The sequence below is a fragment of the Nilaparvata lugens genome, chromosome 6, assembly GCF_014356525.2.
Source record: "Nilaparvata lugens isolate BPH chromosome 6, ASM1435652v1, whole genome shotgun sequence".
Classification (NCBI taxonomy): Eukaryota; Metazoa; Arthropoda; class Insecta; order Hemiptera; family Delphacidae; genus Nilaparvata; species Nilaparvata lugens.
In genome coordinates, this window is record NC_052509.1 from 16999692 (window position 1) to 17027288 (window position 27597).

General features: G+C 33.6%; 2 protein-coding genes across 7 annotated transcripts; both read left to right on the plus strand.

The window, feature by feature from the left end:
* The first annotated feature begins 2024 nt into the window (after positions 1-2024).
* On the plus strand, positions 2025-12786 carry LOC111048702 (gastrula zinc finger protein XlCGF57.1-like). Its single transcript, XM_039430278.1, has 2 exons — positions 2025-2190; positions 6404-12786. Exons 1-2 carry the CDS (start codon positions 2179-2181, stop codon positions 8054-8056), a joined length of 1665 nt encoding a protein of 554 aa, XP_039286212.1. The 5' UTR covers positions 2025-2178; the 3' UTR covers positions 8057-12786.
* An 821-nt stretch (positions 12787-13607) lies between these two features.
* On the plus strand, positions 13608-25939 carry LOC111048703. Of its 6 annotated transcripts, XR_005571558.1 has the most exons (6): positions 13608-13878; positions 15870-15918; positions 16834-17000; positions 22573-22720; positions 23612-24115; positions 25314-25933. XR_005571558.1 is itself a non-coding variant. In XM_039430289.1 (4 exons), exons 3-4 carry the CDS (start codon positions 23860-23862, stop codon positions 25373-25375), a joined length of 318 nt encoding a protein of 105 aa, XP_039286223.1. In that variant the 5' UTR covers positions 15990-16007; positions 22573-22720; positions 23612-23859; the 3' UTR covers positions 25376-25939. The 6 variants fall into 6 exon arrangements, 4 of the variants coding, with proteins under 4 accessions (XP_039286223.1, XP_039286220.1, XP_039286221.1 ...); XR_005571559.1 differs by lacking the exons at positions 13608-13878; positions 15870-15918 and adding an exon at positions 15978-16007 and having other exon boundaries at positions 25314-25937; XM_039430289.1 differs by lacking the exons at positions 13608-13878; positions 15870-15918; positions 16834-17000 and adding an exon at positions 15990-16007 and having other exon boundaries at positions 25314-25939.
* The last annotated feature ends 1658 nt before the right edge of the window (positions 25940-27597 follow it).

Below are 27597 nucleotides of genomic sequence, written 5' to 3' on the forward strand. Positions count from 1 at the left end.
TGGCGAAGAGAGTCAGCCGCGTTGTACCGCGTCGGCTGTTTCCCCTTCCACGGCGTCAAATCAAATCGCAAATACGTAACAATATACATCAATGGATTTGAAATGGAAGTGACTACATTAATTATTTGGCTCATTTTTCTTTTAAATCACTTGCTTCGAAGTTAATCGGAGAAAACAAAAAAATCAAATCGCAACCCCCCTAAATTTTTACATATATATCAGTTTATCAAGAAAACTGTTAGTTTTATTGGGAAAATGAATGTAACTGATATTGTAGTCCATTATGTAACAAATCGAATGACATATAATAGAACTCTTTCCGATCAATGGTTACAGAGATATTTGATTTTCCGTGATTGCCTGCATTTTTCAACTTTGAGGGTGGCTAGGGGTGAAAGCTCCAGGGGGATTTCTTGGGACTTTTGGTAGAATGACCCTCTGGGAGGGTTCTATCGATGGTGAGAGATTCAGCTTTTATTTAATTTTCGGATCGAAAAAACCTTTATTGACTGGGCTATTTGTGTAAATTGTGAAATTCGATTATTTTTTTGTCGTAATTTTTTTAAAGTCGTCAAAACAGCTGTTCTACAGATGAAATATCTCGACTATGTGTTCTTTTTATGAACTGCACTACCTACCTACCTCATGCACGAGAAGGAGGTTACTAAGTCCATTTGTCAAGGTTGGGGTGGAACCCCCATTAGTTTACCAGAAAGGAGACTCATGCAAGTTGATAGAGCTGATAAATAACTATAAAGGGTATAAATTTGAAAAAAGTCGGTAAAGTTATTTTGAGAAAATCGTGAAAAGTATGGTGTTTTTAGTAATTATCCTCCATTTTTCTGAATGACAAGAAGAGCCGATAAGCATTCCTATAATACAAGAGGAAAAGCTAAAATTGAAGTACCCAAACCTAAAATTGCAGATTGAACAAGAAAAGAGACTGTTTCCCTGTACTGGCACAGAAGATCTTTAATGCGCTGCCAGACATGGTGAGGGATCTGGATGACAGAAGTTTTGGTGCAAGGATTAGAGCCTGGCTGCGTGGGGTGACATTCTACTCTGTGGCTGAATACTTTGAGGCCAACAAGTCCTTAGGCTGATCTAATTTGATGTAAACTGAGTGATACAAAATCCACATAATCATCTCGATCTGTTGTTCGGATTTCAAAACATTTAAGTTTGTGTCAAGTTATATACCGTATACAAAATAATATTTTTATAGTCAATGTTGACTAATTAGGTCAGAATACAAAGAGACGCCGTCCATCCAGGAAGCTTGTCAATGACAGAAGTATGAAGTAAGTAAGTAGGAAGTAATATCCATATTTTCGTCCAGGTAACCCCACTTCATCATAATTATTTGATTTAGACTTAGCTACTCTCACCAGTAGCTGGTTTAGTGACTTCTATACACTTTACCAGAGGTTCCCTGCAGGTGGTTGTGCCTCAGGCCGCAGATTCAGTGACCTGGGCTTTCTCTCTCCACAGTTCAAGATGAGTTGTTGTTCTTTCTGTCCAGCTATAGTGAGATCCACGTTATAATGACGGTGTTTGATTAGCAATTGTACTATTATCCCTGTCTATCATCCAACAAAGCGGATAGTGCTATCTCTTTCTCACTCTGCTCAGTTGCCAGATCATCTTTTAACAATGTGGAATTAATAATTAACAAAATATTTTATTGTAATTATGAAAATTCATTATCAAATTATTGAAAAATATAATTTCTGGCTTAATAAAATATAATTGATTATTTTAAACGAGAATGAACCATTAATATTCACTTCAATAAACCTGCATCAGCTATCATCTACAAGAAGGCATTGACAAGACAGAGGATCAGAAACGTTTTTCTCCTATCTTTCTCCACTGCCATTTTAACAAGAAACTCACTATAGAAGTGAACATTGTTGAGTTTATGTCCCACTTCCTTTCAGATCTCAGATGTCAAGCAACGTCTTGTAATGTGAGTTTTGAGCCTTTTTCAATGCCGAGGCATGTGTGCGACGCACAAGGCCTCGCCAATGCTTGCCTTACACCAATCTGTGCGTCTGTCAATACGCGGCTTTCATCCTTATCGATCAATGTATCTTACAAAAATCTCCTCTATTATTTTGTCATTTCAGTATGTAAAAGTGATTAATCATCTTGACTCATTCAATCCGATCAGGCACAATGGATTTCGAAGTAAGTACTCGAATGAATATATTCAAAATGTGTAGGGATTTAGTATTATAAGGAAAATAGGCTACTACATAGCCTAACCTGAAAAATGTTGAAGACCTAAGTTTCTGTTACAATTAATTATAATTTGAAGAGGGCAGAAAATCAGCAACACTGTTCCCATATCTTCATCCTCTGTCATTATAACATGCACGGTATATAGAAGATCACTGTATATTTCTATCCAGTGGCGGCTCTTCCTATGTGTTCAATGCTTCATTGAACCCCCATAATTGAATCAACTTCCTATAAACAATGATGAATTTGCAACTCAAATAATTATTTTTTATTTTATACTCATGAAATTACATCACAACATTTTTCATCTACGTAAACTTAATGTCGCTGTTTTGCGGCCGGTGCCTGAGAGCCCGGAGTGGCTTGCTTGAAACAGCACCGAATGGCATGACGAGACGGGTAGTGGTGGAAGGCAGTGTTGATTCCTCGATGTGAACCCAAAAACAGGGCTGGGTAAGGTAGTTGAACGGAGGAGGGGAATTGGTTCGCCAGTGAACTCTAAACTAACTGGAATGGACTAGCAACACAAAAAAAGTGAGGCAGCTGGTAAAGATAGGCAACCCGCATTGCTGTGGGACTCGTTCATTTTGTTACGCATTGGCTCTTATGGGAGAATGCATTGCACAGTCTCAATTTCTATTTTATTTCTATATTGTATGTCTTATTCCACGGAAGCGTTATTTTTCCTTTATTAAGCAGTTCATTGTTAACTTTTTGAGAGCAAAAATAATGAAATAGGTTGAATATTAATAAAGAAAAGAATTTTTTTATTTGTGACTGCAGTAGTTTTAGTATTGTCAACTTTTCACAAGCATGGGAATAACTTTGGGCCAGATTTAAGAGAAGCATATTATTTATTTATTTTTATTTATTTAACAAGGACAAATATAAACTATCATGAAATGATTGGGAATGAAAAAACAGGCTCATAGTCCAATCTCATATTTTTCACAATAAAAGTAGGTAAATAAAATAAATTATGATGATTCAATAACACAGGATTATTAAATTATGTAATGATAGCAATATACTAGGTATTCTGATAACATTTCAAATCAGTGTGGGAGTTTCAGAAATGATGCAAAGAAATCTATGAAGAAACATTATAATTATCAATTGTATTCCTAATTAAGACCATATGATAAGCAAACAGTAAAATATGCTAAATAATAATTATTTTATAATTATAAATTATATAAACAATAATACACATATAATTATACACATAAAATTATTTTATAATTGTAAATTGAACGATTATTAAATTTATTTGAATTGGAAGATTTCAAAAATTAATTACAATTCAGCTGATAGCAATATCATATTTTTCAAAATAAAAGTAGGTACCTAAAATAAATTATGTCATCTCATGATGATAACACAGAATTATTAATCATTATTGTAAAGCTGTGTTTACACAAAATTCATTAAATGTTTATTATTTCGTACTTATAGATTCTATTAGATTATAGTATTATACTATTATATTCTATTAGTATTATATGCTGCTACTTACACTAAATTTATATTATACATTATACATAAAATGTATGATACGCCTACCTACATAATATACCGTATACAAATTATGATAAATATACTATATTTATTATATGCTGATGCTTAACACCAAATTTATATCCATAAATTACATCATGTACATAGAATGTGTGATAGAATGAATGATAGTCTTTGTAGGGAAACATTCACAATTTCTGCATCAGATATTATTTATTCTTTTTTGAATAAGGATTAATTTGTTCTTCAACTATGTTTTTTATTTTAGATGCTATAAAGTAGGCCGAAATTTTCAATAAACATAGAAACTATCACAGTACGGTATAACTTACTAGGAATATAACCAAATTTGTTGTTTTATTTTTGGTCAAATAAACTGATCAATATAGAAAGAAGTATTGGAAATGTATGTAAAACAAAAAGATTTATTCAAATTAATTATCAGAATAAAAATGTTTGACTTACCTGTGAAATGGTATTTCATTTCCTTTAACATGCCCATTCTTGCATCCAAATGCAACACAATACATCACCATTTTTCGGTTGTATTTTTATTCAATTCTAAGCATTTCACGACAAATACATCACAATATTTAAGAGAAAAGGTTGTGATCTAATACTAATAGCCCTAATACTCATTCAAATCCGTTTTTAAACTTTAAAAATGAAAAATCGTACTCAAGAGCTGCAACAGCCTGCTTGAATGTATGAGTACGAGAGAGAAGGGAATCCCACACGGTATGCCTGTCTCACTCACTCCGCCTTACACACTTTTGGTTGTAGCTAAGCATTGGACAGCCCGTTCCAGTTAGTTTAGAGTTCACTGTGGTTCGCTAGCATGAATCTGGTTCACAATCCTGTCTGAACCAAGTTTGCACGAGCTCATCTGAGTATAGCCGAACCTAGCCGAGGCAAGTGAAGCAATCGGTAAACCTCGGAATGAATCGTGAGTATTTGTGATACGGATACAGTGCCATCTTGAACTTGCTTATAATCAATAAATTTAAATTTGGTAGCAGTAAACAGTAAAAAAGTGGTAAACAAGGAGTAGCCTAAGCGTGACAGTTTTGAGGTTACACAATATGGTTTTGGGTATATACTGCATACAGTTGTGATAGATTTCACTGCATTTTTCGTTATATAAATTGTTTTTGCTTGTAGAAGAATATAGTAATTTCTAGTGTGTTTCGTGTATTCGTGAGTATTTCTAGTGTGTCCATTTTATTTTAGTGAGAGTGTGATTATAATTTATTGTGTTACCGTAACAGCATTTTGATGAAGAAATATGAATAAGGTTCAGTATTTGATAAAAACAAATATTATTAATATTGAGGATAGGTGTAAAATAAAACATGATGGTAGACCAACTCCCGAAGTAAAAATCAAACAAGAAAAATATGAACAGGACAAAAAAATCTATATTTGTAGAAAATATGCTTAATCTTTGAGGGGTAATTCCTTAAAATTATTATTGATTACCTTTACGCTTGATTATGCTCAACACTCTATATCCTCTTGACCTTTCTCCCCAATAGATCATGAGGTTGAACCCCCAAGCTAAAAGATCACGAGCCGCTACTGTTTATATCTAAATAGCATGATAACATGGATCATACTATACCATATATAGATAGGTACTCCACCAAGGGCCGGTTTCCGAGCTCGATGTTAGCTAAAGTCTGTGATATATTACTTTTAACATGAAGAGGAGAAACCCATTTCTCCCTCCACAGTTTGTAGTGTAGACACAGACGGACATCCTGCTCACAATTGGATGCGCCCTGTCATTTTGCTTCATGTTCTTGTGATGAAAACATCTCTGTAACATACACAAACCAATATACCTGCTGACCAGTACACTACTTGGAACATTGCCAGCAATAGATGGAGGGAAGTGTTGCCGCGTCACGTTACAAAGCTCTCTCACTCAGACACAAAAGAAGGAGAATGCTGCTAGGTAGTGGGAGTGATTAGTGGAGGATAGAGCATCGGACCTCTCCATCTTTGAGAAAGAGCCGTGTTAAAAGTAATTTATCTCGCACTTTAGGTTCTAGACTTTGAACAGCTGGAGTCAGAAAATTGGCTTTTGGAAATGGGGCGTAGTCACAGTTGAAGGAATAACAATTTTAAAATTAAATTTCAAAAACTAGAAAATTAAACACAAAAAATAAAGAGAAAATCGTGTATTTTCAGTTATTTTGAATTATTTAGGAATGTTTCATTTCATCAAGGAAAAACGTTTCCAATATTATAGAAAAGAGAAAATGAAGATTATCATGAATACTGCAACTATGCCCCGTTTTGGAAAGCCTAAACTCTGACACCAGCTGTTTAGTCTAGAACTTAGCTGAATCCTGAGATCAGAAACAGGCCTTCAATTTAGAATTTATTTATGTGACATAATTGATAAAAAACACTAATGTAGAAATCCATTCCACATGTATATGTAATAGATGGAGCATAAGGTGTTACTCTTTGGGTTTTCATGGGAATGTTCACAATCTGAAATATTTATTCAATACCATATTTGAAATTGGATCGAATATTTCAAGCTGAACAATTACTGAAAGAACCAAATTCATTATTTATTTATTTAATCACAACATAACATTCTACAACTGAGCCACTGACTTGCTTACAGGGAGGAGAGTACAGCTGCAGATGCCACAGTGGACCCAGACCAGTCCAGATTCAGCCAAACAACATGGATGGTCAAGGTCAAGACAACTCAGGGTCAATGACACATTCTCAACATCAAGGACCAGACATGGACATCTGTGATTGGCCGATCTATGGACCAGCTCGAGCTGAAGACACCATTGAAGAAAAACACCAGATTCAGCATAACATGGATAATCAGGTTGTATATTTAGACCACAATTATTCAAAACATCAATTTGAAATTATAGTGCTCAAGTCAGAGGTTCTGATTGAAGGAGAAGAACACCAACAACATGAAGGAACAGTGGAAGAAGAGGAGATTCAGCAAGAAAATGATACAGGCATACAGATAGAAAGCATCTATTCTCTCTCAACAGATAGACTGAACTGTGACCCCTTTATACCTGTACATGTGAAAGTTGAGAATCTAGAAGAATCTTATGAAACACACTCAGAAACATTAGTGAATATTGAAGACAATTCTTCTGACACATTATTTACACATTCTGAAAGTACAAGCTTACCACAAGGAGTATGTATATCAAACTCTGTTGAACAAGGAGGTTCAAGCTCCATTAATAGATCAGTTGATGAAACTCTTGGGAACACTTTGATCAACGATTCCGATGAAGACCTCAATGAGGTGGACTTATTAATTAAAAATGCAAGAAAGAATGTGATTGATGCAGCAAGTGATAGTGACTTGAATGAATGTCAGTTGTGTGGTGAAGCATTCAGCAACATCAGAGAATTAAATCTTCATTGTAGAATACACACAGCTGGGAAACAACATAAGTGCAAGTACTGTGATTACAAAACAAAAAAGAAAGAACATCTCATGCAACATATAAGAATTCACACTGAAGAAAAACCCTACAGCTGTGATTTTTGTGATTACAAAGCAATACAAAAATCAAATCTCACCCAACATTTAAGGATTCACACTGGAGAGAGACCCTACAGCTGTGATTTCTGTGACTACAAAGCAACAGTGAAATCAGCTCTCACACAACATTTAAGGATTCACACTGGTGAAAGACCATTCAGCTGTGATTTCTGTGATTACAAAGCAACACAAAAATCAGCTCTCACCGAACATTTAAAGATTCACACTGGAGAGAGACCCTACAGCTGTGATTTCTGTGACTACAAAGCAATACACAAATCAGCTCTCAACAGACATCTGAGGACGCACACTAAAGAAAGACCCTTCAGCTGTGATTTCTGTGATTACAAAGCAACACAAAAATCAGCTCTCACCCATCATCTAATGATTCACACTGGAGAGAGACCCCTCAGCTGTGATTTCTGTGACTACAAAGCAACAGAGAAATCAGCTCTCACCAAACATATAAAGACTCACACTGGAGAGAAACCCTTCAGCTGTGATTTTTGTGACTACAAAGCAACAGTGAAATCATATCTCACACAGCATTTAAGGATTCACACTGGAGAGAAACCCTTCAGATGTGATTTCTGTGACTACAAAGCAACAGACAAATCAGCTCTCAACAGACATCTGAGGACTCACACTGGAGAGAGACCCTTCAGATGTGATTTCTGTGACTACAAAGCAATACACAAATCAGCTCTCAACAGACATCTGAGGACGCACACTAAAGAAAGACCCTAGAGCTGTGATTTCTATTACTACAAAACAAATCTAAGAAAAATTAAGGAAACCCACTTGCAAAAAACTTTGAAATTAATTTTTTTCATACAAAATCTCTTACAATCCAAAACAACATTCAAATACTAAAAAAAATTAACTGATTTCTAAGGCCCCATAACTCTTACAACAGCTCAACCTTCAAAACTCTGAACCATTCATTAACATAGAAAATATATAAATAATTATATCAATTATTATTTAAATAGAAACTATGTCAATCAGAAATCAATCTCAGACATAATACTTCAAGAAAGTTTCAAAATGTTAATGTCTTGCCCTTCTTATCATCTGCATGATTCATAACATATTTTCTATCTGAATATTTTTTTTTAAATTTAGCTGACTCACTGTACATACTACTATAAATATTCCCAGATTTGTTTTTCTAGTCAGTACAATATGTATTCATATTTTTCGAATATCTGTGCAATAAAGTATAAAAGTTTTCAAATAAAACTCTCAATATTCATTTTTGTCTTTCCTATCTATTCTATTATAAAATTATCCATTAATGTCTATGAATGCAACATCAGTTATGTCTTTTCAAATAAATTATCCTTGCTTCTATTACATTTTATTTTAAAACACTTTTTAACCAGACTATGCTCTAGTGATTTCAATGTTACAATGTTCAATGTTTTATTATGCTCTTTGCACCTGGATTCACAAGATTTTTGTTCTTAAATAACTTTTTAATTGTGCATTAATTTAAGAATTGAAATGAGAGGCCAAAATATGTTCTTTCTAAATTCTCCATTTTCACTTTCACCACCCACTTATCTTTTGAAACAAAAACGTTTTAGCATTTCAAAAATACCTTGTTTGTTTGTGTAGTAGTGCTATAGTGTTTAGTATTAATAATTTTTGTATAGTAGGGCTCATCGAATTTCTATCTAGCTGTTTACCCTGTTGTCAATATTTGCAGTAGCAGAAGTCTTTGGGGTGATTTACAGCAAATTTGGTTTTCTGTCCAATAATAATTTTTACAATCCTTGTCATGCTCTTTGCACCTGGATTCACAAGTTTTTTTGTTGAAAAAGATAGACTCTAGGATCATTTATAATAAATTGAGTTTGAACTGGACAGAATAGGTTCAGGAACAGCAAACTTATAATAAAAAAATCAAAGACATTCTTATCAAGCCAAATAGGTAGGTTCATTTCTATCATTTTATTTAAGTTAATGAAGGTGCCCTAAACAGGACTTTTAGTCCTGGGGTACTTGAAATTATTTATTCTTCTTTTGATGTGAATGAATTATTGTGATTTCTTTGTACAACGTGTAATTGTATTATTTTTATTATCTTTATTTTTTATAATTTGCAAGATTGTTGTTGTTATATATCTACTGTACTATTCATAATTTCTGATTATGTGTAATGTATGAATTGCAAGAATAAATGAATTTATATATTACTGTATATTATTATTAAAGTTTACTCGAGAGATGTTTGATTTCAAGGGTTAAATAATCCAATTTTATCCACAACACTACAGGCTCAAGAAATACTGTGATTCACCAGCATACAGGAGTCCCCCTCTCCATTCTCTATCACAAATCTGCAAAGTTGTGGAGAAAGGTAGCATAACTATAGTAAGGTCCATGTTATAATGGCAGTGTTTGATTAGCAATGGTATTGCTATCCTTGTCTATCATTCAACAAAGCAGATAGCACTATCTCTTTTTCGCTATGCTCTGTTGCCAGATCATCTTTCAACAATGTAGAATTAATAATTAACAAAATATTTTATTGTAATTATGAAAATTCATGAAAGTGATATTCAAATGACTCAACAGTTGAAGAGCTGTGAGAGTATTATCATAGAGAAAAGATAGCATAAGAAGATATCTCATGCTCATGGTATAGGGTGTTCATGTTCTAAATTTAAAGCCAATTTCTTGTCAACTCAAGCCGATTACTGTCTACTCCTGTCTTTTATTACGTTTTGGGTGGGTGAGAGTATAAGAATGGCACAGTATGAGTCTACCAGTGTCACATAGCTTCACAAAAAAGAACCAGGTGGACTGAATTGCCCCAAATGTCATGTCATGTAAAGGTGCTTACAGATTTACACTTGACACTGTAGAGCAAACAGCAACGGCGCATGCGCTTTGTATTTAGTCGTAGTACCATGAAAGCCACTGACAGTGACACTGCTTGCCCAAACTTTTACCGCTAATCGCTAATATTTGACAATGTGATGAATTTGACAATATGATTTATTTAATAAATCGCTAATATTTGAGGTTAAGGTAGATTGTTAATTATTCACAAGGTGACGTATAATAATACTATTACTATTTAAAACTTTTAAATAATTTAAGCATCAAAACTAGTTGTTTTTAATTTAATTTATAAAAAAAAATCTCCAAAAGGTAGGGTACTATGGTGTTTAGATTCTTATCGGTGATGGTTAGGTTTTCATGCATAGTAAATAAGCAATTTGGAATAATAGAAATAAGTAATTCTCTTTTGAAAAAATTTCTTTTTTAATAATATAGGAAACGTGAAATACAAATACGAAATTGAAGTTTGCAAGATGAAATAAAATTCAGATTCAAATACTGTTGCTTTCAAAGTGTTAGTGCCGGTTGCACAACAGCCGGTTGAATTTTAATCGTAAAAGAAATATTTAGCTTCATTTTCAGGAATTTTGTCTAATCCAAATTGGCGGGTTTCAAAGATTACAATACATCAAAATAGAAATGCATAAAAATGAATCAACTAATAAATCAACAACTACGCCTATATTAGTTGTAGACTAAAGACTGTTCTTTTATTCTGAATTATCAGTTATTTTAGTTAGTTATTTTTGACTGAATTTTCAGTTTATCAGGTACAATGATAATTATTAGCCTATTCATCGTAACTATAACCTATTCATCAAAAGTCTTCCTGACATCAACTTACTACATAATTCATGAGCGGCTTACTCTGTTTATAAAATGGTTGACTTGAAATACACTTGATTTTCTTCATTGGTGTACCGGAACAGTAAAATGTCGTTCTCAGGTCTTTCAGTGTCTGTTAGATTTCATCTCATATTTTAGCCAGTTTTATGGTCGTCCATCTTGTTTTTGTAATATTTGAATCTACCGCTGCTACAGTCCCTGGACAACATTTCACTTGTCATGCAATCTCTGACGTCACAGTTTCATTGATCGCTTGATCGATAGTAGCGCTAGTTGTCGTCTGCTTCTTTCAGTGTTTTCTAGTTTAATATTCGTCTATAAGTATTTTGAATTGTATTTTCATTGTTTTTGAACCTCCATTGGTATATTTCAACATTCACATCAACCTCAACACCTTCAGTTCGCTTAATATCGATTTTATATTTTCACTTCATTCCATGAGTTTGTGCGCATCACTGCCGATCACGTCATGTTTCCGCTACGGGAGTTCCTGTTTCTTCACCCAGCGAGCAAGACAGCGTCACTCTCTTTGTACAGCCATACAATGTAACATCTTAGTTTAACGCGTCCATCTTAGGAAAACTTTATCCATTTTCATCATTCATTATGTCCTAGTTTGTGTTCTTATTCGATTACCATTCAACGCATTTGTCATCAGTGAACGTCTTTCAACCATAATTTCTATGATTTTAATGTACCTTTCGGGACTTTTCTACTGAGCGTCCTTTTTGCAATTCACGCCATGCTTTCTGCATACCACGTTTTCAATTATTCATCATATTAGTGTTATGAACTGTAAGTAATTTCAACATTCTTTTCCACCATGAATTCTACATGAACTTTCAACAATTCTCAACATGAACTTTTGATTCAATATTTATCACTTCAATTTTACTGAGCATCAGTACACATTATTTAGCGGTTACATTCATTCATCTTGTATGCTCGTAGGAGATACATTTCAACTTGGGAAGTCTTGTGCAAGTGCAGCTTACCTTATTCAACATTTCAACTTGGGAAATTTGTGCAAGTGCAGTTTGCCCTTCATCGTCAACCGCTACTCATTTTTAGCTACTCAGTCTTAGCTACTCACCATTTATTTAGTCGAACTTTATCAATCTCAATTCTTACTGATGCCAGTGATTTCATTTGTCAAGAACATTTTATCTTGTTATTCAAATATTTATTCACTGCAATTACATCAACTTTAGGACATAACTTCAAACATTTATTCTACTTAATTCATGGTGGAACCTTTTTCCAATTAACATTCAACCAGTGAAACTCATTCAATTTGTGAAGTGCCCATTCGTCATTATATTCATTATCAACTTTAATATCGGAACAGTCTCAACTTTCAATATCTCAATGTATTCAAGTCAAGTTCTCTTCCGCATCAGTCACCATTTATCAGGATATAGTCAAGATATCTACATCGTTCAACTTCTATTAGCCCAGCAGCTGTTTGCAACTACAATGTACTTGACAGGAGTCAAGTTTTTCATCCACAGATTTTGAGTCACCATAGGCCTATCACTTCGGCAACACATCATTAATTATTCAGGGAAGTCTTATTCTTATATTCACATTTTTGTACTTACCCTTTCAGAGGCACTGTGTTTACTGGTAGTTTTCATCCCATCAATTTGGTTCTTGATTAACTTCTTATTCCTAAATAATAACTATTTAAATACTATCAATCATTCAATTTTTTATCTTATATTATTATTACTTATGTGTTCTACATATAGTAATATTCCCTATGCAACTTGACATGCTTTAAGCTGTCATTTCCCAGCCCGCTTATGTAATACAATATGCTGAGCTTCGTCTCCTTTCAATATTGTATTTGGTATTTTTCAACCTCTTCTATTTTTAATTATTAATCGAACCTTCAGTTCTGGACAGACTTTCTGCTCCTTCTGCGTACACTATAGCCAAGTTGCTATAGTTGTCCTCTTTCAGTGTTACAAAGTCAACAGCTTGAAAGCTTCAGGTACGATTGGATTCTACCTAAACTGAATTCCTAGTTATCATCTTTGAAATTAGGTAATTGTTCATATTCATATAATTTTTGTACTTTCTTACCTTTAGGATTATTAAGAATCTGCAGGACTATTTTTTAGGATTTTTATCTCTCGACTGGTTTTATTAGTCAGGTTAGGATTCTCATCTTTACTATCATTTTTCAAGTATTTCAAATTTTATTCATTTAAACATTGCTAAATTGTATGTTCAATCTTTATTCAATGTCATTATTGTTCTATTATTAGTTTCAGCATCAATATACTCTATTGTTTATTTCAACATTAACATTGAAATCCCAATTTCATCTTTGTATTATTCAATCTTTTACGCTCACAGAGGTAACATCATTTTGAAACATTGTATCATTATTCTTAAACGTACTAGCAAAAAGCCTAGGTACAATAAACAATTTGAGTGCATCTCTAATTCTTTTTATTTTAATTACAATTACATTAATTTTAAGCATTCCAATAGTTACATACAAATATCAGCATTACATACGGATAATAAGAAATTTATTATCTATCACTCTTCAATTATTAGTCATCATTATTGCACTACTTTTGTGCATTCTACTTGTGCTCAGACGCACATTAAACCAGAGGTATTTTTTCGGATCTACACATTCAAGGTATGTAAATCCGCTCATAGCAAATAATGGAGAGCTGTCAGTGCCTAGATCAGATATAAATCTCATCTATACACTTTCACACAGTCCACTACTTTGCAGATCGGCCTTACAACCCGATCTACTGATAGTCAACAGTGTCAATTATTGTTATTTCATCGGTTCTATTCATCCCTTTCCTTGTTAAACATGTTAATGGAACTGTAAATTACTTGTAAGTATTGTGAACGTCTTTATACTTTCTTATAATATAATAATATCTTACAATCTCCTAGGTTGTTAGCTGCACTGCAGTGCAGCCATCATATTGTTTGAAACTTCAAGTATGAAAACTTTTTGAAGAATAGTAGAAGATCCGACTGGTCTAGCCAATAGTAGAAGACAGGAAATTATTTTAAAAATCGAACATGTTTCATGTTTGTACACTTCCTCCTGTCGCAATCACTGAATTTCTAAGATAATCTTTTCTAAGATTATATTATTATAAATTTCTAAGATTATCTTTAGACCATATCTCTATTTCTCAAAATGGTCTATTGTAAGATACCTATCATTATCTCTTACTTATAAACGAATTTTGTTCTACATTAAACTCTTGACAAAATAAGAGTTATTTGATAATTCATCAATGAGTTAAACAAATTTGTACTATCGGCTACTAGAAAATCTAAAAATAAGACAAATAGATACAATATTAATATTTAAAGTCAAACTGGAACATATTTGTTATAATTGAGATTGGAATGAAAAACACGGAGAAGATTATTACTAGAAAATTACGAGGCACCTCTACCGACAATTAGGCATTTTACTCAGTTTTTTACTCTCCAATAACATCCGTTAAAGTTTACTCATAGCCTATTATTTATTTTTCCTATTCCAATGATCATAATAATATGTTTTGTATTACAACGATTATGTATTGTATTACATACCTTATGTTGTATAAAATATTTTATATAAAATTATATTTTTGATTGGACGCAGAGGCATAATATGCCCTCCTCCTTATCATTTCCATCTGTAGGATAGGATCTTTCCGTTAGCTATTATTATGTAGCCTATTTTCATTTCCTACCTTTCATTACAAGTGCATTTATAGTGACTGGAGATTGATCATAAAGCCTACATTATTTCATAGAATGATTTTATTAATTTTAATTTTTTATGAGGATGATCCCCACATTATCCCTGGGCTTGCTTGTCTATCATGAAGTTCATTCAAATTTTCAAAATAACTATCTTTTTTAAGCTTACTACTAATCAATTTCTCGTGTCTTTGAAATATCAGAGGCCATATAGTTTAAATAAATTCAAATATTATGAAATATAATTTTTATATTGAAATTTCTTCAACGTTTCTATTAAATGTCAGTATCGTATCAACCTAACATTTTTAGTTGTTCATTATCTTTCCATTTAACATAGTTATTTGACAGCCTAATTATGTTGAACTGTGTATTTTATATAAAAAATATGTGTTATTAATTTTAGTACTTTAGGGTACCCATCAACAATGGGGTTCATCAGTTGGCATGCTATCCACTTAAGTAAGTTCATAAAATAAAATTTTGAGAAAACACGTCAAATATTTCATGGTTAGCATCATCTAATCACTACTTGAAAATTTCTCAAAAATACGGCGAGCTGCTGTAGTGTTTTACCTTTGGTTATCTCTCACTGCTCCGATCCTTTAGCTTTTATCCCGCTGGTCACAGTAAAAAATAGGACAATATTGTTCTATCATCTATGTTCTAGTATTCTGGTATAGTTGATTACTACTACTTCTCATCTGAACTATAAAGCCTCCTTTCATTACCTAATACACCCACTAATCACACATTTTTGTGGGCATCACCGCCCACTTTAACTCAATATTTTTCTTTCAGCTTCAAAAACAATTCTCAGATAAAAATAATGTGGTTGCTTTAATATTGAAAATGCACTGGAACGATTATGCTTTATCTTCTCCGATGTTTTTGTCATTTTTTCTTCACCGAATCTGAACAACTTCTTTAACAAAAAGAGGCTCATCACGTATTTAAGAGGACTGGAATATATTGAAACGTCTCACTAAAAGAGAAATCTTTCATTGCAAATGTTGATTTTTGAATAGTGTTATTTTTTATATTTATTACACTTGTACAAAAGTTTCATGTTTCTCACAATTAATATCAATTACAATAGCCTACTTGTACATTCCAGGAATCCGACAACTGAATACCTACTAAAACCTACCCAACTAGCTGATGGGGTAATGTCTATCACATTCTATCTTCAACTCATATTTGTATTTTATTATTTTGCTAAACACTACTAAAACCTACCCAACTAGCTGATGGGGTAATGTCTATCACATTCTATCTTCAACTCATATTTGTATTTTATTATTTTGCTAAACATGCTGATTCATTCTGTGCTTTTAGCGTACTTCTTTGCTTTATGTTATCTGTAGAAATTTTGTAATATCTAACAAATTTAGTTATTTTTTCACCTAGTTATCTAATAAATTCGGTACTCCCCTAAAAGTTAGCTCAATCAATTGCATGACTCATTAGGACAGTGGACTCACAATGACTATTAGAATAGTTTTAGTTTAGAGGAAAATGAAATATTATTATAATCTATTGTCATTACATTACCATAATGGAAATACTTTCATTATTATTGAAAAATTGTTGTCCAGCTCTTCATTTTCTTACAAAAATTCAAGTAGAATAATAAAACTAAATACATGATCATTTAGCCTATTTTTATTGAATTTTTAGTATTCTGTTTTTTTTCATTTTACTGCGTTTTATGTTATATTAAGAGTCTCCCATTTAGAATATACAGTTTAGAAGTTATGTAGAATTGTATTGCAAGTACTGTAATGCGATTCCAGTAGTTACCATATAGTAGATCTATATATATTACGGTACCTTTAATACATGAACTGTAATGTATTTCAAGTTCCTAAAGTAAGGTATTTTTTTGTATCCCAAAACTGTATTACGGTACACTTATTATCGCAAAACTGAACTTTTAGGTATAATTATTGTGTTTATTGAAAATTTTCTTGATTTCCAATCAATTTAGACTGCAGGCTAGCTAGGATAATTTTTTTTTTTTGAAAGTGTTTATTGTGCGAGAGCCATGCTTTCAACGTGAGATTTCTATTTATTCGCAGTCTGTTGCTTATGAAGTTTCAAGTACCTCCTCCCGCAAGCCAAGGCCGGCCAAGAAAGAAAAAACAACAGCAAATAATTACGGACCTAATTCATCAAGTGGTTCTGCCAATGTCGCGACGCCAAGCGTCGTCCGCTCCTCCCTCCAGCCACCTTTAATACATGATCTGTAATGTATTACAAGTTCCTAAAGTAAGGTATTTTTTTGTCTCCCAAAACTGTATTACTGTACACTTATTATCGCAAAACTGAACTGAAAAGTACCGTATAGTTATTGTGTTTATTGAAAATTTTCTTGATTTCCAATCAATTTAGACTGCTAGGATAAGTTTTTTTTGAAAGTGTTTATTGTGCGAGAGCCATGCTTTCAACGTGAGATTTCTATTTATTCGCAGTCTGTTGCTTATGAAGTTTCAAGTACCGTGCTTTCAGTAGCCCTAAAAATAGGAGTTTATAAATTTTGTACTTTGAATCACAAATTGAATAAATTTGTTTCAATTATTAAATTAGAATCAATTGATTAAAGAAAATAGGCCTATAACAATCATCCGTAAATTCAGAATCTTAAAGCAAAATTTAAAGTTAATCAGTTCTATACTTCAGGATGATAATGCGTCAAACGCGTATTCCCTATCCTGTACATGTTATTTTGAATTGATCATTTCATTAATATATGAGTCTCGAAAAAATCTCTTCTATTAATCCCTATGCTAAATTCCAGACAATTAAAAATAAGTGTATATCAGCCATCAACATGATATTAAAAATTATTTAATGGATCTTAACACACAAAAACTGGAAAGAAGAAAATAAAAATTGATAAATTTGAAAACGTTAAATGGAAAAATCTAGTGTGGTATACTCACACAACTTTCCTTGCTCATATATTTGAAACTACGATCAGACTTCTGTATATGTGTAGCCTATAATATAATTGTTTTCAGAGTACTTTTTCCTTTGTGTAAATTGTGAAATTCGATTATTTTTTTGTCGTAATTTTTTTAAAGTCGTCAAAACAGCTGTTCTACAGATGAAATATCTCGACTATGTGTTCTTTTTATGAACTGCGCGCTACCTACCTACCTCATGCACGAGAATGAGGTTACTAAGACCATTTGTCAAGGTTGGGGTGGAACCCCCATTAGTTTACCAGAAAGGAGACTCATGCAAGTTGATAAGAGCTGATAAATAACTATAAAGGGTATAAATTTGAAAAAAGTCGGTAAAGTTATTTTGAGAAAATCGTGAAAAGCATGGTGTTTTTAGTAATTATGCTCCATTTTTCTCAAGAATATTACGGAGCTCCTGCAATTTTCTAATTGGAATAATATTATACATTAATAATAATATTATTATATATTAATAATAATATAAATACATTATATAATTATTCATTTATATAATTAATAACTAGGTCGGATAGAATAAATTAATGATCAAAACACCTATAAGAAGGACCATTCTTCCCGTTATTTTGTTGTGAAATTCTTACTTAATAACTTTTTTCTGAGGGCTACTCGTAATTATCTGGAAATTAAAATTAAAATGATTCACTCACTTGAAAATGGCATTAACTTGCTGAAACATGTTGTGAATAGAAGTTTTTAAAATAAGGGTGATTCGATTTTTAATTTCCAGATAATTTTTACTTGTTAATACACCTAATGATTCTGAGAGAAGTGATATTCCTAGAGAAATACCTTAAAGAAAACCATATTTTCGCGAAGTTTTCAATTTTATCAAAACAAATTGAACTTTCTTTCGATCGTTCAACACAAACTTTTTCAACCCTACTAGAGTTGTCATTCTACAAACAATTCTGTGGTTAAATTAGAAATTTGTGGAAGTTGCAATTTTTCGCAATTTGGCAACGCTGTAATTTCTTTGGATTGAGGGCCAAATCTCAACTTATTCTATGTAGATTTTAATATTATAGTTGCTATATAGATTCTATATCGATATACAGTTATAGACTACATACATTAATACATCGCAGCTGTAGCTGTGCGGCTAGAGTCGTCGATAATGAATAGCACCTTGAAGCAAGCCACACGAAGCGTTTTCAGACGAGTCGGAAGGGCAGGAGGCTTTTCGATTAGCCGATTTCCGAATGCCAACCCAATCTGCCAATCTTCCTGCCCTGCCGACTCGTCTGAAAAAACACTTTGTGTGGCTTGGCCCTAAGATATAAAGGGAAATGAAAACAAATGATTAGTTTCTGAGACTACAGTTACTATATCAAAGCTTATATAATAACTGTAGTTAAGACTAACTTATCAGCTGAATTACTAGAATCCATGCTTTGCAGCACATTTTATAAATCACAGAAATACTAGGATATGAGATACCATATCCTTAGGACCAGTTGCATGAAAGTTAAATTTCAATAGTGATTAACTAACTGCTACGAGAACCAATCACCTGATTAGTTCTCGTATCATTCAATCACAGTTCGAATGTAGCAGGCTTTTGTGCAACGGGGGCCTGAAGTTCAAGATTTTCAGGTGGAATGAACTGAAAAATCTATTGTAACATTTGTGGCAACTTATACGGTTTTATTCATCCAATTAAATATGCTATAAAACATGTTATTGTAATTCAAAGATCGATTATCAATTTGTTTAATAGAATCAAGTACATTAATTTAATTTCTTACAAGACAAACCATACCAAAGGCAAAGAAGGAGAAGGAGGAGGGGAAGTAAGTTAAAGGTTGAAAGTTGTAACTTACCGCCCTGTGTATCAGCTGTGGTCAATCCAACCATAATATAGATGTTAGATTTCGTCTGCCGTCCATTCTTCACTTCAGCTTCTTTGTAGTAGTCGCGCTGGCAGTGTTTGAATCTTGAAAGTGTTTGAAAATTGACGACTCCTACAGCCACAGGACTGCTGGGAAGACGGATAAAGTAAAAGTAAAGTAAGTAAAAGTAAGTGAACCGCGTGATCTGGGGTCAGCCATTTTTGATAGCCTCTCAGCTGATAATTGTTATAACTTTTGCCGATAGATAGCGCAATCGGCAGTGCCTATCAGACGACCGGGTTCTATATTTTAGATTTTAGGTTATGTTGTTAGGGAACATTGTCACTAATAACGTAATTTATTAAAATGATTTGATTTGCAGTATCTATAAAAAAATGTCTATGGAGGAAAAATGTTGTGTACATCACGAGCGAAAAATACTTTTTCTATCTCAGGAAAATTGTTGCCCTCGGCTTCGCCTCGGGCTTCAAACTTTTCCCCACAGGAAGAAAAAATCGTACTTTTCACTCTAGATATACAAATAACTATTAAGAGGTCCTGTTTTAAGTTTACCTTTCGAACAATTACTGTCGTCTACTCTTAACTCAAGCAATTTTAACTTTTCAATTTTTGTTTTGTTGAAATACAACACTCTATTAAGTGGCTTTCATTTATCAACTTTTACAAACTAATTAGTGAGTTAACATTTTTTGTAATTTATCATTTGAATCAAATCTCTATTGATGTGAATTTCTAGTTCATACGTTTTATGATTTATTTCTGTTATCACACTATGGAAAATTATGTTGGCTAGCTTGTAAAGTTTCAAACCTGTCAAAAATTAGTTTTCGCCTTTTGTTTTGTAACCGTCCACCGTAGGCCTTGACTTGTTTGACTTCGTTTTGACTTGAATCTGTTCTGTGATTCTGTTTTGATTTTATAAAATACATTTAATAATAATAAATGCAGTATTTAATAAATACAAATTTCTTAACAAGATGTATTCTTTCAACGAAGAAAAAAGGTAAGTTCCACACAAATTTACTCAGATTTTTCTAAATACAGAATGACTAACGGTAAATGTTATAAATACCGGTATTATATCAAAAGAGAGTATCTTGTAAATTCATGGTTTCTATTAGTTTATAATTTGTAGAACTTGAATCTTTACTGTTGTGGTAGCCTAATCTTAAGAGTTTACATATAGTCTACATATCCACGTGAGGTATATTTGTAAATTAAGAGATGTAGAATAAAGGTTGCATTCATTGTTGCTTTAGAGTAGTAGTTTTAGTTTTCAAATCAAATTAATAATAACAGCACATTGCAACCAATACTACCAAAACATTGCAGGATTTATCCTGTTGTTGCGCTTAGCCTCCTCACTTTATTTAACTTGATTGTATTTATTAAGTTTAATTTTATTTATTCTTAGTAGATTGGTCTCAATCAATGAATTCTTCAATAAACAGGAAATGTTTGATTGTTAGGTAATTGAAAAAATATGATATGTGATACCTAGAACTGCTACTCTTGACGATTTTAACTGTCTAAATTTTATTTGCATTATTGAAGTTTGAAATTAATTGAATTTGGTGTATATTATTAGGTATTCAAACAATATGATTCGCAATAGTTTTGATAGAAGGAGTGCCATAAATTGTTTTTCCTTGTTTCCTTGATCAAGGTTACCATACGTCCTCTTTTCCCCGGACATCCTCTTTTTTTGCCATTTGAAAACGTCCGGGCGGATTTTTCAGAAATCTCCAATTTATGTCCGGGTGTGTATGCTTTTTACTAGGTAATGCTTTTTACTATGATAATACATAAAAAGTCAGGGTCAACCTCTTCAACCCAGAGGTTCAGTGACTCAAACTTGGTGCGAAGGCACTGTACAAAAGAATTTCATCTACTATCCATATCCACCGAAATCCAGAGACATGCACAACAACATCGAGTGGAGCCAAAGCAGCTGCTACACAATGGAGGAATGTTGCAGGGTGCAAAGACTCCAAACAAGAAACCATTTGAATTTAATTTGTGTAGGCCTATTGTTTGTTCGACTAGTGTTCAGTAAAGAGCAGAGCAGTAATTAAAATCTGTCTGCCAATACGTGCAAATATTAATTCAATAATAGCAGTAAGGGTTTCTGATGCGAAACAACTCCCTGTTTCATTTTTCAAGTAATATGCTAGGATAGAAAGATTTAGCTTGAATACTTGAAATCGTTGTCAAGGACTGGGGTTTCCAGGTAGGCAGTGTCTTTTAAGTTTTCCAGTCAATTACAATATAAGTAATCTGCACTTATGTTGATACTGTTTAGTCTTTAGACTAGATATAGTATTGACAAACAAACAAAAGAATCATTCTCAAATTTAAACTTACTGTCCAAGCTCAATCGTTTCCAACTACCATTTATCAGCAGCACTCAATTAACATGAACAAATTGATTTTCCGCCATTTCCTGGTTAATTTTCTATACATAACTTAAATGTCAAGTTCTGGTCTGAAGTTAATTCCGGCATCCCGTGAGTTTCACATGCCTGCTACTTCCAGAGACGGGGGTACCCTGATTCTAATAGTCTGGTCTCTCACTGACTACCCCGAAACTCCACCAGATTGCTTCACTGTGCCCGCCCAGCTACTCCCAGAGACGAAGAGTTCTGGCGACTCGGTCAAGCCATGAACCTACCATAGTCTGTAGCCTTCACCAAGTCGTACTGCTATTGGCTAGGCTACTTTCAGGGACGGAGTCACACAGTCATCCATGTGCTATAGTTCCCCCCCCCCTGGTTGGCATGTTTCCCTTCATCATGAGAACCAGCACCAGTGGCTGGTGGATCCAGTACTTCCTGAGACTGCACAGACCTGCAATGTTTGGTGATTTTTGTTCTTCAAAAAACTCATCGTCCATGGATGATGATGGTCTGTTGACATGTCACTTAGGCAACCTCTGAGACACAACATGCTTCGATTTAAAAAAATGTATGCATTTTTTCAGAGAACTCATACATAAATGGAGAGAAGAGCGGAAAAGAAAACTGATGGCCAGATTGTATAGGAACAACCCTCGAGGACCTACTATGTCATCCCCTTTTTATCAGCCATACTAGGAATAAAGCCTTCTGGAAACGCATCTGCCAAAGCAAGTCAGTACCAAACTCAGCTCATCATTTCCAAATAGAATTCTACTTATAATTTGATTGGAAATATTGTAGCTACAAAAAGCGTTTATTAAAACTTGATAGGGTTGTATTGTTTTAAGATTCATCCTGATAATGTAGGTTTAATCTGTAATGCTTCATTGTCACAGAATCAAATAAGCTAAAAGCATGACATTCTATTCCATGGCATTTTTTTATTTATTTATTATTTGTTACACTGATAAATTAAATCAGATCCAGATGTACATTTTAAAGTTCCGATCTCTTAACCTCTTAAGGGACCGCGAGAAAAGTTTGTTTTGTATTAATATTGAAACGGCTCATATACTTGGACTAGAAGATACTCACATGTTCAGTGTGTTAAAGGGTATTTAGCATGAATGCTTTTATCAAGGAATTCGTTTAATAATGATTTATTATGCAGGATGTTCATTAATGAATGTCAGGGTTTCAGCTCTATAATATTTGTTGCATTAAACTTACATTTAAGAATGATATATGTCACGAGGGAAAAAATCAACTCAGTTAAGTTTGTTGGCACTAATGCTCATGCGTGTGGAATATTTTAGCGCTAGAATTGAATGAACTGATTGAAATCGTTTGTAAAGCGGCTTATAAGAAGGGAAAGTAGAGACGGCAAGCTGGCTTCCATCAATTTCTATCCAGGCCAATGTTGAGTAAGTAATTATAACAGTAATATCACCGATAAGCGATAAGACATTTTTTGTCAAGACAAATCATCTAGGTTAATCAGGTGCATAGGAGAATTATAACATTCTCAAGCTACTGAATATTTTATGGTCATCAGATACATTAATTTATGTTTATTCAATCGTTTGTAATTAAGGTGCAATTTTCAACAATTTTGATTTCTAGGTGAACAAAAATCATACCGTCAATCAGCAAAGATTGACAATGTGAGAAAGTCGTTTGCTCCGCTTGCCCTGTTGAAAGACAGAAAGGGCGGACGCGTAGAGAAGAGGCACACGTTGAATCCTGGTACGTTGAACACCCACATCAATACCCAGGCGCTGCATAAAATAGGAAAGTCTGTGCAGAAACAGAATAATTGCCCCCAAAAGAACAAAGAGAAAACAACGGCCAAAGATAGTAGATTGTTTATAATGAAGAAATACGATGAGGATCGTAAGAAAACTATGAGAAATACACTGGCCGCTATCGAAAACACCAAATTCACTCTTCAGTGTGAAAAAGACAAAGCTGATGGACGAAATACGAAAGACGACATCAAAAGTGAACAGATTGTTGACGAGTTGCAAGTCGTGAAAGACTATTGCAAAGATGAATTGACTGCTGGTCAGGTTGCTCAGATTAATCAAGTCACTGATGAAGATCTCAATACCACATTCACGCTTCCAGGTTCGGTTATACGTGTTTTATGCTTGTCTTACCTCTTAGTTTGAAATTAGCCTGCATGAGTCTTGCTTTCTTGCATTCTGAAACAAACGTTACCGTATGCTAGAGGTTATGAAGAATCTAGAGAGATGAGCCATCTCTACATCAATATCGTAATTTCTCTATTTTTTTTCATTTGCTTTCTGTATATAATATGATGATTGGCCGCACATAGTGTTAAATAGTTTTTTTAAACTTCTAAACAGAAATTCTATACTATACTTTCATTTGTTGCATCCATTTGTCAAATTTTTACATTAAAAATAATTTATTACACAGCAATTTCTTAGTTTATTATCTTATACTGTTGTAAAATTAATCTAGGCTGAGGAAATTGAACTTTCGTTTTTTTGACATATAGTGTTACTGTTGCAAACACTAGTAACGTCTTCTTTCTTTCTTTAAGAAAGAAAGGGCGCTACAGCCCTAGGTGAGCTCTGGCCTCCTTCACAACACACCTCCATTCTTCCCTGTTCATGGCTCTTTCCTTCCATCCTCTTACCCCCATCTTTCTTAGGTCATCCATCACTTGGTCCACCCACCTGTTCCTTGGCCTACCTTTCTTTCTTCTGCTGTGCAACTTGCTATTAAAAACTATCTTCGGCATTCTAGCCTCACTGATCCTCATCACATGCCCCAACCACCTTATTCTTTGGGCTTTAATGAAGCGTACTATATTTTCTCCTTTTATTAATGCTTCTATTTCCTCATTTTTTCTTATTCGCCATTGCTGCTCATTAACCTGAACGGGACCGTAAATTCTTCTTAGTATGGATCTTTCAAAGATTTTTAACGCATTTTCGTCAGCCATATTCATCACCCAAGTTTCTGCCGCATATGTTGCCACTGGACGCACCAATGTTTTATATATTGTTATCTTGGTGCTCCTGTCGACCAACTTACTTTTAAATAATCTAACATTGGCATAGTAGGCCCTATTAGCTGCTTGAATCCTTTCTTTTATATAAGCATTATTACCTGTGGCATTTATTGGGCATCCTAGATACTTGAAGTTCTCTACACCTGCAAACTTTTTGTTATTCACGTAGATATTTCTTGGTACTCTGGACTTGACTGCTGACACACAGATATTTACTCTTCCGGTTACCGATCCGAGGCCGTTGTGTTGGTTTCATAACGATTTGCTTTTTTCCGGGGCAAGGTTGTTGGCCTTGCGCCCAACCCCCTACCAGGAGGACCAGCGGGTATCTGCAGCCACCATGAAGCGACTGGGCGATGGGATCCCCAACCCCGACGCCGGTTGACTATAGTAACCGGTAGTCCATAGATAATAGACTAGTAACGTCTATTGTACTTTATTTGAAACTCTTGGACTAGGTACTTTTAAAAAGCATTTCTTCAATTTTTGCATGAATTTGATCATTTTACTATTACAACATGGTATTCATTGTATATGGAATGTTCACTAATAATTCGATTCTTTGAATCATTTGAAATTTACTTGAAAATGTGTATACTCCTAAATATCCAGAAAAAATTGCAACACTGAGATGGACAGAGTTATATCTCTTGCTTCCATTTGGAGTTGCGTGAAAGTTATGCACATTTGATCTTTAGTAATTAATTGGCCGATTGGATTAATAAATTAGGCAAGTTTTCATTCCGTCGTTAAAAATATGTATGGAGATGGATTTTAAATTCTACTTACCAATCTTACCAAACTCTATAACATCAAGTTTCACTCCTCCAAATTATAATTACTTATTTCATTTTTATGACTTTGGAGTATTTTTATGATATTTTTTACAATATTAGGCAAAAACTGAGCTAAACTGTATCGATTCCAATTAAATAAATAATAATATGAACGATCTGAAAACATTCAATCAGTAAGTAAATTATAAAAATAGTATGCAAATCGCCATTATGAAATATTAATTGTTGAGATGAAATTAATGAATAAATGTGAATTATATACCTATTCGAAGACAAATTACCTATGTCAGTTTTATTTATAGATTAGAACTTCTATTCCATTCTAAAAAATACATTAATAAGATGTAAGTTACAGTTCTTGTACATTTTTTAAGAATTAATTTTTATTTGTCTGGAGTTTGCTTACGTTTTACGAGTATTTAATTGATGGTTGAAACTGAACAGTAGACTCTATCAAGTTGAGCAACTCAGAAAACATAGTTTCTTATATCACGATCTTTCAAATACAAATAATACAGTTTAGGCGTATTGTTAATTTGACTGAATTTTCTATACAATTTTGATGGAAGGCTTATAGTTTAATTGTTTTCTCTTTGCAGTGAAAAACTTTCATCATGGCTGAAAACCAAAGGAAAGCCCATGGAAAGTTTCCATCACCTAAAGTGCTTCTTGCCCCATAAGGAGGGAAGCAGGTCCAATCAGACAACCTTTCAGGTGAATGTGAATGGAATAAAATATTTGTTTGAATATACATTTTAGTAATTGATAAATTAATTGTAAACTTCTGTATGTAGTAGGATGCAATATTGACTAAATTACTTATTATTTTGTACCACTTTACTAAAATGAATATATCTGATATTTGTGATATTTTTTGGTACTGTAATGCGGGGTAACAAAATATTGTGATGGAGGACCGATAGAACTGTGGGTTTACTCTTGTGGGCTGTGGTTAGCAAGTTTACAGGTGCTCAGTCACAGCAACTGGTAGCCACTCCAACAGAAATAAAGGGGAGTGGGGTGAGCAAATTTAGCTATCCTGTCAGCTTTCGTAAAACATAGGTAAACCAATCTCCACCATTATTTCATCAATCTACATCATTTTCTATTTCACAGGAGCCAAACACAAACAGCAACAGTGCTCCATTGAAAACCTCAGCACCAAAATCAAGGCCTACTAATTTGCCGGCTATTGTGATTGAGACTATCCCAGAAGAGAAGGAAAATAGTAAGGGTGATCTTACAATCAACCTTGAAAGTACGGAGCCACCTTGCTCACTAACCAGAGAGCAGGAGGACCTTGCTTCTTGTGGCGATTGTAAGCCACTTGATGAGACTACCATTGTATTGGACTCGGAAAATTTGAAGGAAACCACTGTAAAAGCGCTCCATGAGCTGCTCCAGTTGATTCATACTGTAAGTCAAAATTTATTCATCTTGATAAAAATCTCTAAATAAAAAACTTAGAACATACTGTCATATTGAAAAGTTTTAATATTGAAATTGTTATTGTTATACAGGGTTGGGCAATGCAGTATGGAGGATTCGGAATAGCTATTCCTCATTTTGAAGGAAACTAAATTTGTATTTCCAGTATGTACGTTGGATGGTTGCCATTTTGATATTAAAAATTCGTTCATTTTTAATTACAGAGAATAACTATCTTTAAAGTGTTTGTTTTCGTCCATACACTCATATAGACGTTGTAAGAAGTTGTCCATATCCTCTGAAGCGTTACGCATGTTGTTGCTCGAATTTATTATGTATTG